Below are 13,839 nucleotides of genomic sequence, written 5' to 3'. Positions count from 1 at the left end.
ATTTAGTTTTCTTAATGGCAAAAGTTGGAGGATGAAAATTTTCAGAACAATGTTATGTCTGTAGTTCATATTCCGGGTTATTGTATTTTGTTTTTGACTTCTCTTTATCTGAACGAATGAAGTTGCAAAACTGCTAAGGTCATGACTCATGACCAATCTCCTTGTCAACGGCCGTCTTCGACCAAAGAACCTGTTCATGATTCCTATTAGCTTGCTGTCTGTTTTCTTATCTATCATCTTCACAATTATCTTGTGTTCTTGGTACTTCTTGAATTATTGGTTAGAAGAGATATATTCCTTTCCTGATTTGTTTATCTATTGGATAGTGACATTGCTTTTTTGTCTTTTTTATATTTTTTATGTTTCTGCTACATTTTTTTAATCAGCAAGAAATGACATATATTGCTTTAGAGGTTATAAAGAGACTACTAACTTCTAGAGTATTTATATGGGTGTGCACCGTTAGCAGAGGTCTGAAGATTTTGGACTATTCGTTATTGATGAGGATGATAATGAAACTTTACTTGTACATCACATTTTATCAGATGACATCTATCGAAGACAAGAAGGTATCTTCATGCTTCTACCTTGCACGTGTTTATATCTGTAGAATTATAGATGTTTTCTGATTTTTCTGTTGATTCATATATGCACACTTACCTTAGAGTTTTTATGTTTCAATTCTTTTGCCACTGTTTGTATACTATAAGAATGAGTATTATTATCACTTTTTGTTTTGCTTATGTTTTGGTCAGAATCTTTTTTGCTATAACATTTTTACTTTTTTCTAGACACAATTATTACTTGGCGGGATCCTGAATTATCAACAGAATTGGCTCTTAGTTTTCAAGAGAGTATGGGCTGTTCATATATATGGTGATATTCTCTGTTCTCTATGCTACTTAGTTCTCTCTCTTTTTTAGCAAAATATGTGTGTTTCATGGCTGTTCTTGTGCTTTTTGTTTTACCATAGGGTTCAAATATGTAGTGTTCAGAGGAATATGCAGTTTAGAACACTCAATAGTAAGTCCCCCTTCTGGTATTGATCACGAGTCATGATCTTCACGTCTCTAATTTCAAGCCATTATTGCTTTATAGGTTTTGCTAATATAATCTATTTTGGTTTTGTTTGTAGATCTGGATATGGGACCATCTCCAGCTAAGGATAACTTTGAGACTTTTAGTGCATCTCATGTTAATGGTACATGTTTTCCTTCTTTATTTGCTGGTGCAAGTATGGGCTTTCATACTTGATATTTTGTTAGCCAATTCTTGCATTGATGGATATCTTCACGTGAAGAAAATTTTAATTGATGCAAAACTGTCCTTGTCTAGCTAGATCGCATTTGATTGCTTTATCTATTGGCAGGCTCTTATATCCTTATCCATGTTTGATACCTTAGATGAGAGTAACCAATCATGTACTTTTTAGCTTTTATATAATAAAGCTTAGTTGATATTTGTGGTTCATTTGTCAGTGAATGCTGAATATTTTACAATCTTGAGTTAGTGATGTCACTTGGAAGGATGTATTGATGGCATCATTTTTCAGTGACATACTACAGTCTGTTTCTAATTACCAGTATCATCATCTCTTCTTCTTCTTTGGTTTGTTCCTGCTTCTTTCTTTTACCTTCTACTGAGCTCTACATGAGTTCCTTTCCTTGTTGCTGGCCTTGCTCAGTTTTATTTTTTATGTTGTTTTGACCTTATGCCATGTTTCAATTTGTATTACATGTGCTGCCAATAAATGGTTGAGATCAATGCTGTCAATATCGGTTTCGGACCTGAATCTAGTTTGATTCAGTCTCAAACCAAATCAAGCTGGATCAATCAATTTTATTTTTGTTTAAATTTAAAAAATAATTAAAAATTAAAAATAAAAAAGGTGTGGATTTTGCCTGATTCAAGGTAAATTGGGGTTGAATCGGCTGATTCGATGCGTATCAGCCGGTTCACATTGATACTGACAACACTGATTAGGAATTGGGATAACTTTTTAGTTGATGAAGCCAGTTATAAAATAATGGTGGGAGTGAATGAACTGGATATTTGAGCAACTATACATGCATAAAAGCATCTTTCGGGCTCTATATGGGCACCAGTCAAAAGTGGACATGGTGAATGTACATGAACTGTGTACTGCATTGATGAAATTGTCCATTTGTAAGTGCATATGGTTTTATTACCGCTCAACATTTAACTTGGTATCCCCTGGGTGCATGTCAAATCAGTTTTTTTTTTTTTTTTAATTTATTAAAAAAATGTAACAAAATCATATATTATGATTTTATACAAAAAAAATCAAATAACCTAAGGTCCTAAATCAATCATAAAGGCTAGAAAAAACAAGTTTTGCTAAATATGATTCATACTTACCTAATTTTAACATCTAAAATGCAATATCATATATTTATTGTATATGCATTCATAATAAAGAATCAATTAACTGTCTTAGAAACAGGCAAAGCAATCTTTAAAAAGGAAAAAGAAAATACAAATTATATGTGCAAAGTAACAAACATAGAACCCATAAATTTAACAGCATAAATCAACTATCAACAAATTATTGGCAACTTAACAATCATAAGATTGTAAACCTAAAGAGTAGGATGCAAATTTCAATACAAAGAAATTGCAATTATCACACAAACAGGAAAGACATGAAGACTACACATCATGAAACCCTGTGGACATGTGAATCGTGCCAAGAACATAACCAATGCTTCAAGGCCTTGTACCAATGAAAAAGAATGAACACCCAAATTACTTTTCCTACAAAATCTGTTTTGAGGTATTGATGGATCGATCACCACTCAACTGAATCTGGCAAATTCTGACCGTATTTTCCTCCCTTTTTTTATCATTTAACCAATTATAAAAAACAAGGGTTTATTTTTCTTTCAAAAAACAAAGAGGGTTTCACTATCCCTTTGTGGAATTGAATCCAACAGGTGAATTACCTCTCTCTGAGGCATTCCATCAAACATATGCCATGCATCTTTGTGCTAGAATTCCACCTTGGTACCTGTATTGAGAAAACGAGAGAGAGAGAGACGAAGAAAAGATTACAATAGGGGGCTGCGGCTCACGATTTCTACTTACAGAAATCGTGACCTAATGGCTATATTAATACACTTAAGTTTACATTTTGGGTCGGGTCGGGTCAGGTGTAATATCCGAACCCGGATACAAATCTGTTTTGAGGTATTGATGGATCGATCACCACTCAACTGAATCTGGCAAATTCTTACCGTATTTTCCTCCCTTTTTTATCATTTAACCAATTATAAAAAACAAGGGTTTATTTTTCTTTCAAATAACAAAGAGGGTTTCACTATCCCTTTATGGAATTGAATCCAACAGGTGAGTTACCTCTCTCTGAGGCATTCCATCAGACATATGCCATGCATCTTTGTGTTAGAATTCCACCTTGTTACCTGTATTGAGAAAACGAGAGAGAGAGACAAAGGAAAGATTACAAGAGAGGGTTGCGGCTCACGATTTCTACTTACAGAAATCGTGACCTAATGGCTATATTAATACACTTAAGTTTACATTTTGGGTTGGGTCGGGTCAGGTGTAATATCCGAACCCGGATACAAATCGAGTCTGGTACAGGATCCACCTTTTTCACCCCTCCTCAAGTTGATCATGGTTATGGACCATGCACAACTTGCCTTTAAGCATAAAAAAACGATCCTTTGTTAACCCTTTCGTAAATAGGTCCGCAACTTGTCTTTCAATATTGACGAACTCAGGCTCAATCTCTTTTTCTTCAACTTTCTGTCTCCCAAAGTGTTAGTCAATCTCAATGTGCTTAGCACGAATGTGATGTACTGGATTGAATGACATGTTTATAGCACTTTGGTTGTCACATAGCAAGATAGTGTGGGAGATCTTTTCTCCTACTTCAGTTAATAGATGTCTGATCCATGTGGCTTCGGCAGTAGCAGCAGCCATAGATCTATACTCAGCCTCAGTACTTGATCTAGCGATAGCCTTTTGTTTTCTATTGCTCCAAGAGACTAAATTTCTTCTTCCAATGAAGACACAATATCCTGATGTAGATCTTCGTTCGTCAGGGTCTCCTGCCCAATCTGCATCACAATATACAGTGAGTCTGTGCTCATCTTTGCCATATGGTTGTGGTGAGTATATCAATCCATCCCCAATAGTCCCTTTCAGATATCTAAGGATCCTCTTGACGGCCTCCATATGTTCAGTACGTGACGCGTGCATAAATTGAGACACTTGATTGACTGAATAAACAATATCAGGTCTAGTGAATGTGAAGTGCTGTAACATTCCTATTATGCTTCGATACCTGGTGGGGTCATCACACAGATTTCCATCATGAGCGCTAAGTTTTTGATGAAGCACACTCGGAGTTCCCAGAGGTTTGCAATCTTTCATGCCTGCCTTGCTGAGAACATTTATGGTGTACTTGTGCTGAGTGAGTGTCAAGCCATGAGCCTGATTATCAACTTTTACACCAAGAAAATAGCGCAGAGCTCCAAGATCTTTCATTTTGAACTTCTGACCTAGTAAGTCTTTTACTTCTTGGATGTGGGCCGCAGAGTTTCCTCTGATAACAATATCATCGACATATATTAATAACAGAGTGGTCACAGTCTGACTTCTGAAAATAAACAATGAGTGGTCCAGCATGGAACGTGAAAATCCATGTTTCTGAATCTCTAGTGAGAAGCTGTCAAACCAAGAGCGAGATGCTTGCTTCAGACCATAGATAGCTCTTTTTAACCTGCACACATGAGTTTTACAATTTTGTTCTTGATATCCAGGGGGTTGCTCCATGTACACTTCCTCCTTTAAGTTCCCATGCAAAAAAACATTTTTTACATCAAGCTGACTCAACTTCCATCCATGTTCAACAACCAGAGAAATAGTAATTCGAATTGTTCCCATTCTTACAACCGGACTAAAAGTCTCATCATAGTCATGCCCTGCTTCTTGATTGAATCCTTTTGCCACAAGCCTTCCCTTGTATCTTTCAATGGTTCCATCTGGCTTGTACTTTATCTTGTAGACCCATTTACATCCGACAACATTTTTGTCAGGTGGTCTGGGAACAACTTCCCAGGTTCCACATTCATGCAAGACTTGCATTTCATCATTCATGGCTTCTACCCACCTGGTAGAAGTGGCTGCCTGATAGTACATAGTGGGCTCATCTTCTTTATTGAGAGCAGTTAAAAAGAGTTGAAGATCCAAGGAGAAGTTGTTATAGCTAACCCACCTGTCAATGGGATGTCGTATGCGGCTGGATTTTCTGACATCAAGAGTGTGAGAAGGAGTCAGATTGCTGACTGAGACATGATCTGAATGGCTTGATGTTGTCGGTCTCTGTCTAGAATAGACAATGCCTTTGATCTGCCCGGTATTTTTTTTGAATTTTGTGGTCCCGACGTCTCAGCGTTCTCAGACATCTCTTCTTCTTGCTGCACGCAATCTGATGAACATGCTTCATTGGAGCCAGCAAAAAGTTCTGAACTCAACCAAGGATAGTAAACTTCACTTGGTATATTCGTTGCATCAACTTTATCATCAAAATTTTGTTCATCAAAGACAATATTTTTTGAGATTCTGATACGTTTGTTGGTGGGATTATAACACCTATATCCTTTGTAGTCATCTGCGTATCCCACAAACCTACACTTTTGGGCCTTGTCCTGAAACTTGTGTCTCAGGGACCGATCAATATGCACATAGCAAACACATCCAAAAACACGCAGATCATGATAACTAGGATGAGCTCCAAAGAGACAGTGATAAGGAAACTTATTTTCCAGAACGACCATGGGCAATCTATTTATCACATGCACGGTAGAATGAAAAGCTTTAGTCCATAGGTTGATGGGAAGATTGCTGTCATGAAGCATACTCATGGCACTTTTAACGATATGTCTATGTTTTCGTTCAGGAATGCCATTTTGTTGAAGAGTGTGAGGGAAGGACACCCTTCTTCCTATTCCGTTATTTCGAAGAAAAGAAATAAAATCACGGGATGAGAATTCCCCACCTCCATCACATTGGAAAAATTGAATGGACGCAGAAAATTGATTTTTGACCAAGGAATGAAAATTTTGAAACAAAGAGAAGACTTTTGACTTATTTTTTATGAAATATATCCAAGTGTATCGAGAATAACTATCAACAAAGATTAGATAATATCTGCTTCCAGACCCAGAGACAATTGGGGCGGGTCCCTACACATCAGAACAAATAATCTCAAAAGGTTTTGAAGCTCCCTTATTAATGGAATGGAAAGGCAATACATGACTCTTGCATGAAAGACAACTAGAACATTTATGACTACTCTCATCCCCATTAAGACTTTCTTTTGGAATGAGATTATTAGAAACAAGTTTCTCAATAAAATGACTCCCACAATGTCCTAACCGACTATGCCATAAGAATGACTTATTACATTCAGAGATACTAAAAACACTGGAAGAAGAGGATGAACACGACTCTAATGAAGGCTTTGAAATCAGGTGAGCAGGGCGAACATCATGACATGGAGCTTCTTCAAAGATATACATGTTGCCTCGTCTCTTTCCTTCAGCGAATATTTCCCTCGTGCGTAGGTCCTTGACCTGCACAGAGAAGGGAGTGAATTCAACTGAAACATTATTATCATCAATAAGTTTAGAGACAGAGACAATATTTTTCTTAATGTCAGGAGCATGAAGAACGTCAGAAAGAGTAAGAGGGGAATGTGACATGGGAATGACAGTCTTTCCAGCATGAGAAACAGGATGGTGGGATCCGTCTCCAGTGACAATCTTACTTTTTCCGAAATAAGGAATAAGGTTAGAAATTTTACCTGCATCGCTGGTTACATGAGTTGCTGCTCCTGAATCGACAAACCATGTGCCTTCATCACTCTGCTTCAATTTTAACTCTGACAAGGCAGACATCAACAAATCTTTAATCTCTCCATTGTCTGTGGTATTTGTGAACTTTCTTTTGGTTTCTGTCTGCTGACCCTTTCCTTTATTCTCTGGATTATGCCAACAATTCGCCTTGATGGTCCCCTTCTTGTTACAAAGGAAGCAAGTAGGAATGGATCTTGGTCCTTGCGCATGAGCTGACATGTTTGGAGTGGGAAGCAAACCACGCCCTCCGTGTCCACTTCGCCCTTGTCCTCCTTGTCCCCGTCCTCTACCATAAGTCACTCCTGTGGTCAAAACTTTTTGAGTATTTGGATGATTATGAGTTTCTTCAGAGAATCCCTTCAGAGTCATTTCATACTGGATCAATTTCGCTCGTATCTCATCAAAGGTGGGAAGAACAGGAAGGCACAGTAGTGATGTAACTATCATATTGTAGTCAGATCCCAATCCACTCAGAGTTTGTTGCACCATGTCATTATCACTAACGGCGCACCCTATAACTAAAAGCTGGTCTTTGATGATCTTTATCTTGTTCAAATATTCCATGATGGTCATAGAATCTTTTCTTAGCAACTGAAATTTCCTTTTTAGAAAAACCACCCTTGCTTGAGAAACCTGCAAATACGTCTGAACCAGTCGTTCCCAGAATTGTAGCGTTGTACAGTTGTCAAGAATGGCAACGAGAATCTCTTGAGACAGAGTTGATGTGATGTATGCAACAACTGATTGATCTTTCCTTTTCCAATTGAGAAATTCAACATTTTTGACATACACGATTGAACTCGCCCCTTGGTCATCTTTTTCTTCTCTCGGAATAAATTCTGGTGGGACAGAAGTGGTTCCATCCAGGTGACCTAAGAGGCCTTGACTCCTTATTAAAGGAATAATTTGTCTCTTCCAAATCAAGAAATTTGAGGTATTTAACTTTTCAGAAACAAGCTGGTTGAGAAAACTTGAAGAAAGATTTGATTGAGAGTGATAAGAATCCATTGAGAATTAGAATCAACAGGAGTATCCACAAAAATTCTAACTTTTTTTTTGGAACAGAGGGTCGTAAATTGTCAGAATCAGAGGATGCAGGAACTGATGTTCAATTTGGGAAAACTGCTATTTAACGACGTGTGAAAAACACCTTCACACGTTAAATATATTTGCATAAATAAGAATCAGGAAGGGAACTATACAGTAAACATATATTTGAATGTGCAAGTACGAGGAGAAGGGTGGACACAGAAAGATCAAACAGATAAGCAATAAAGAAATGTCAAACAGGCAATATCAATAAAATGAAATAGGGATCGTGATTGGTCTGGTGTTTCACGTGAGTCGATTTCAGCGATTCATGTGAAACACAACCACACCTTTTTCGGTTTGGGTTCACGTGAACAGGATTCACGTGAGCCTCAGATCCAAGAGAGAAACATACCCCACTTGAGGTGTGGGTGCACAGAATAATTCAGGAAAGAGAAGAATGAGGGAAGAAGAAGAGAAAAGAAGAAGAGTAGATAAGGGGAGAAGCAAAAAAAAACCTCAGAATTTCGATTGGATGTCAGAACTCCTGTTTAGAAGAGATCAGGGCTTCAGATTGGGCTGTTGACGGGTTCGACTAAAGAAGATGGAGAGGACTTGCTGAAAGATCTCGGCCTTTGATGGTTTGGCTGAAGAAGATGAAGGTTCGGCTGAAGATGAAGGAGATGAAGGGGGCTCGCTGAAGGAAGAAGATGAAGACGTGCTAAACTCCGATTGTCGCACCTGATGAAAACTTTTTCCGGCCCTTAGACAGATCTCGACTCTGATACCATGTTAGAATTCCACCTTGGTACCTGTATTGGGAAAACAAGAGAGAGAGACGAAGAAAAGATTACAAGAGGGGGCTGCGGCTCACGATTTCTACTTACAAAAATCATGACCTAATGGCTATATTAATACACTTAAGTTTACATTTTGGGTCGGGTCGGGTCAGGTGTAATATTCGAACCCGGATATAAATCGGGTCTGGTACAAGATCCACCTTTTTCACTTTGGGCAGAGTTTCATCCAAGGATTGCCAACGAACTCTTTCAGCAATTTTAACAAACACTTGGTCCTCAAGTCCTTCAGGACCCAGACTCTGGACAACATTGTGAAAGTGGGCAGGATGAAAGCATGTTAACCTATGACTAAATAGATTGTGAGGCAATCCAAATTCCTTAAGAACCATCGACAATTCTAGTCGGAAATTGAAAACTGCCTACCGGAAATCACTCGCTGAAATTACCCACTCCACGAATTCTATTAGTTTTCTGGTGCTGAAATCCGTTCATCGAATACCCAAATCCATGAAGTCTGCCCCTATTTGTTTTTCCCTTGGACTATCTAGGGGTGGCAATCGGGTCGGGTTGGCGGGTCAGCATACCTCAACACGAACCCGACCCGTTTATTAAACGGGTCGGCTGTGGCAAACACGAACCCGACCCATTTATTAAACGGGTAACCCGACACGACACAGTTAACCCGTTTAATATACAAGTCGGGTCGGGTAAACGGGTTGGTGGGTTAGCGGGTCGGGTTCGGTTTAACGGGTTGGTGGGTCGGGTTCGGGTAAACGGGTTGACCCGCCCGCCTAACCCATTTATTAAACGGGTCAGCCGGGTTGGCGGGTTGGCATACCCCTAACACGAACCCGTTTAAGCCAAACCCGAACCCGGCTAAGAAGCGGGTTGGCGGGTCATGTCATATTTTGCCACCCCTAGGACTATCCAAAAAACAGAAGCTTTTACATTGAACCATGCTTTTACACCCAAATCCATGAAGGCAACCTCTACACTTCAAGAGAGAGAGAGAGAGAGAGAGAGAGAGAGAGAGAGAGAGAGAGAGAGAGAGAGAGAGAGAGAGAGAGAGAGAGTAGATCGACACATCAAAAATGGTGGCAGATGGGCCAAAATCCAATTGCTGACATGGGTTTACCTCCTTCATTGCTTCACGCTTTGAAACTGAGCCTGCTGCCAAAACCCAATCGCTGATGCCGGAAAATGATGGCAGAGTGGAGTCGGAGGGGGATGGACTGCTGAAAAATGGTGGCATTCTAACGCCCCCTTTCCGATACCCTCACTTCCACTTTCCTCCCAAACCCATGGTATTCCAGTTCTCACCTACGGGTGGACAAAGAGGGGCCGTCACGCCGTGAGAGAGGGAAACTAGGAAAACTGGGGGCTAGGGTATCGTCAATTTCACGGTGGAAAATGAAAAACAAAAGTAAAAAATGAAAAACCAACGTTTAAGTGTTAAATTCTAACTCGGCCGAGTCACCCGAGATAGAGTCATGAATCAGATGTGTTAACCTTGTTTTTTGACTCGGATAGGTTTCGATCCGAGTTGACTCGGCCGAGTCCCGAGTCAACTCTGCGAGAAATCTAACTATGCATGTGTGTGTATGTGTGTTATCGTCTGAGGCAGCATGTCCATGCCAAAGGATTATGGGGGTGATTTATTTAAAAGAGCATATTATATGTGCTTGAACAAGTCTGGAAGCTTTCATATTAATTTGTGTTCATTATGATTGTCCCGGACCGAGTCTTCGGAATGGGGCATGTGCATTGTAGAGCTCTACTGAGTGGAAACACATCGAGTGTAGGAGCACGCAGTATGCGTTGGCTTGATCGGTGATGCGCGGTGATAGCGCCACACGCAATAAGCAATGACATCGACATTAGTGCATTGTTGTGTGGCGGCTTAAACATAGAGCCTTGTTTGATTAAGCAGTGCTAGCAGATCAGAGGATGCTGTCTTTAGAGATTTAGTTAAGGACCTCTCGGCTTGCAAGACCTCCCCATGCGTGGCGGTTTGACGCACGGGGGTGCATTTGGGTTAGGGCTAATTCCCCCAGGGATCATCTTAGGTGGTTCCAACCGAGTATGGTGACTCGGGGTTAGGCGAGTGAATGCCTAGGCACCGACGAATGAGTCTGGGTGGTGCTCTTCGCTATGGTGTTCAACATCAACTGGTCTTTGGATTAGGGGCCGCAAGGTCTTGTTCCTTTAGTGGCGAGGTTTTGCTGTGTCGTGCGCATGGAGTCGCAATACACTCCATGACACACAAATGATGCTCAATGTTGATAGAGCGGAAGACCGCTGTCTAAGTGATCGGAGGCGCATTAAGGAATGAGACTTGGCGTGTTAAAGGTTGCGGTGGATGAAAACCAGAACAAGTTGAGTAGGGTAAAGAAAAGAAGTAAACCAAAGATGAATCTAAAGGGAAACTCGCGTATCAGTTAAGACCTTGTTCTTACTTGAACCGACATTGTCGAGGACGACAATGGTTTGGGTGAGGGAGAATGTCCCCGACCAAGCCTTCGAAATATGGCATGTGCAGTGTGGAGCTCTATTGAGTGAAAACACATCGAGTGTAGGAGCGCGCGATATGCGTTGGCTTGATCGGTGACGCGCGGTGATAGCGCCACACACGATAGGCAATGATATCGGCGTTCGTGCATTGTTGCGCGGCGGCTCAAACGTAGAGCCTTGTTTGATTAAGCAGTGCCAACAAATCAGAGAATGTTGCCTTTGGAGATTTGGTTAAAGACCTCTCAGCTTGCAAGACCTTCCCACGTGTAGCGGTTGGATGTACGGGGGCGCGTGTTGGTTAGGGCTAATTCCCCCAGGGATCACCTTAGGTGGTTCCAACCGAGTATGGTGATTCGGGGCTAGGCGAGTGAATGCCTAGCCACCGACGAATGAGTCTGGGTGGTGCTCTTCGCTATGGTGTTCAATCATCAACTAGTTTTTGGATTGAGAGCCGTAAGGTCTTGTTCCTTCATTTGAGGTTTTGCTATGTCGTGCGCATGGAGTCGCAATACACTCCATGTCACGCAAGGCTAAGGCAAGTTTGTGCCCCTTTCAGAAGTGATAGCTGGTATGGGACAATTATGCACTAAACGACATGGACTAGATGGAATTCGCATTTGAAGATGCGCTTGATCAACTTTCACTAGGCAGCTGCGCACGAGGTGGTGCTCAGGACCAATGAAAATGATTCAGCACATTGAAAAGTATTGGTGCGTGGCCTTTGGTCGTTGGGTTGGCCAGACTGAGCAGTCTGGCATGTTGCGGATTTGCAAAAAATTCTATGCCCGTGACAATGATAAACTGAAGCCTATATCACAGAGGTATGAGTGTGGGTATGGACCAGAGTTACCAGAAGCTTCTTAGGTAGGTGGGAAGCTCGCTTCCTGAAAACTCGCTTCGAAAGCGCGATACTCCTCGCTTTCGAAACTTCATGGGAAGCTCGATTCCCCCACGCTTCTCATACACATGGTCTATGCATACTATATGTTTTTCTCACATTTCTTTTCATCTTTTTCATGTATTTTCTCTCACGCTTTCACTCACTTTCCATGTACTTTCTTTAAATTGGTAACCATCATTGTTAGATTTTAACAAAAATTTAACTCTTTTACAGAAAAATCATGAAATATAAGAATGATCAATTTTATTTTAGTTTTTATTTGTTTCTTGTTTTATTCCATATTACTTTATTTTTTATTCATATTTCACTTTTAAATTGAAACTTCGCTTCCCGCTTCGTATAAATTTTAAAATTCCTCGCTTCCCGCTTCCGCTTCCCGTATTGTTTCCCGCTTCTGCTTCTTAGTTTGGCAACCTTGGTATGGACGGGTATGAAGCATGGTCACCAATACCGCAAATATTTTGAAAATATCGCGATATTATCGGCAACTTAAGTTAATCCAGTAGTATCGGCAAAATATCATGATATTTTTAAAATATTAAAGAATTCAAAATATCGTGATAATATCATGATATTATCACAATATTTTTGAAAAAAGATCTTATTTTTATATATTTTAAGCCTAGTTTTTAAATTTGTTTTGTTTCTTCCCTGGATTTTCTCGAGAAAATCCACTTATACACACACGCACACACACATACATACATGCATAAATACATATATACATATGTACATACATATATATCTATTTCTATATGTACATGTAGTGCACCATGCGAACAAACTCATTACAAAAGCCGATGCTTGGTTTGTTTGCCAGCACCATGTGGACACTGCGCTTGCTAATAAAAAATTTCACTTGGTTTTTACGCATTTCACTTTTATTGGAAACCTACCAAGCAATAAATTAGGAAAGCATCTTTGCATGCGTGCATACATACAAGCATGAATACATGCATTGTATTATTGATATAGATGTAGTTGGGAAAGGTATAAGGGTAAAGTATTTCTTTATTACCAAGCGCATGCTTCCAGAAAAACATCTTTGTATGCATGCACTTTCACATGTGCACCATACAAGCATGAATTCATGCACTGTAAGTTGGATATGGATCTACTTGGGGAGTTGGTGTATAGAGGTGTAGTGTCAAACCGTTTTTGGATGCATGCACTAGCTAATAAAGAAATTTCACTTATTCTGTTTTCATGTGACATGATGTTGTAGTTGAGCAACTTAACCATTCCATGAATTATAAAATACATCTTTGTATACATGCACGTTCTTATGTGCAAGAACACAAGCATGAATACATGCATTGCATCTTGGATATGGATGTATTGTGGTATAGGGGTAAAGCATTAAACCTTTCCATCATCTTTCTTCTTCAGATGAGGCATTCCACAGTCTTGGTGGTGAGCCGCAGGAGTTGCCACCGCTCGAGCTGTCCAGTCTCCCATCTATTTTAAAGGTTCTTTCTGTTTATCTGATCTTTGAAACTCTTGTTTTTGGTTCCAGTGTTATGAGGAAATGTGATTATTATACTGCTGGTCAATTATCAAGATCAGTTTGTCTTTGTGATATGTAATGAAGTGTGAGCTGGTTTTTTGGGTTTTTTTTTCCGTCATATATTATCATATGGAATCCAGCATCTAGTGATGATTATGGATACTCTCTCTCTGTGAATATATGCGTATG

The 13,839-nt window shown here is 39.9% G+C and overlaps 1 protein-coding gene across 4 annotated transcripts in view; it reads left to right on the top strand.

The window, feature by feature from the left end:
- Positions 1 to 13,839, top strand: part of LOC149839202 (uncharacterized) — a 109,843-nt gene that overhangs the window by 23,492 nt on the left and 72,512 nt on the right. For all 4 annotated transcript variants that reach the window (XM_090002374.1, XM_090002373.1, XM_090002375.1 and 1 more), the window contains 5 exons: positions 470 to 569; positions 792 to 876; positions 974 to 1,023; positions 1,136 to 1,201; positions 13,533 to 13,612. In XM_090002374.1, the coding sequence (XP_089858500.1) occupies positions 470 to 569; positions 792 to 876; positions 974 to 1,023; positions 1,136 to 1,201; positions 13,533 to 13,612 (381 nt within the window). The remainder of the gene's footprint in view (positions 1 to 469; positions 570 to 791; positions 877 to 973; positions 1,024 to 1,135; positions 1,202 to 13,532; positions 13,613 to 13,839) is intronic.

This window comes from Nuphar pumila, chromosome 4 (assembly GCF_984573655.1).
Source record: "Nuphar pumila chromosome 4, dmNupPumi1.hap1.1, whole genome shotgun sequence".
Lineage (NCBI taxonomy): Eukaryota > Viridiplantae > Streptophyta > Magnoliopsida > Nymphaeales > Nymphaeaceae > Nuphar > Nuphar pumila.
The sequence above is the reverse complement of the archived record's forward strand: the minus strand, read 5'-3'. Positions and strand labels throughout refer to the sequence as shown.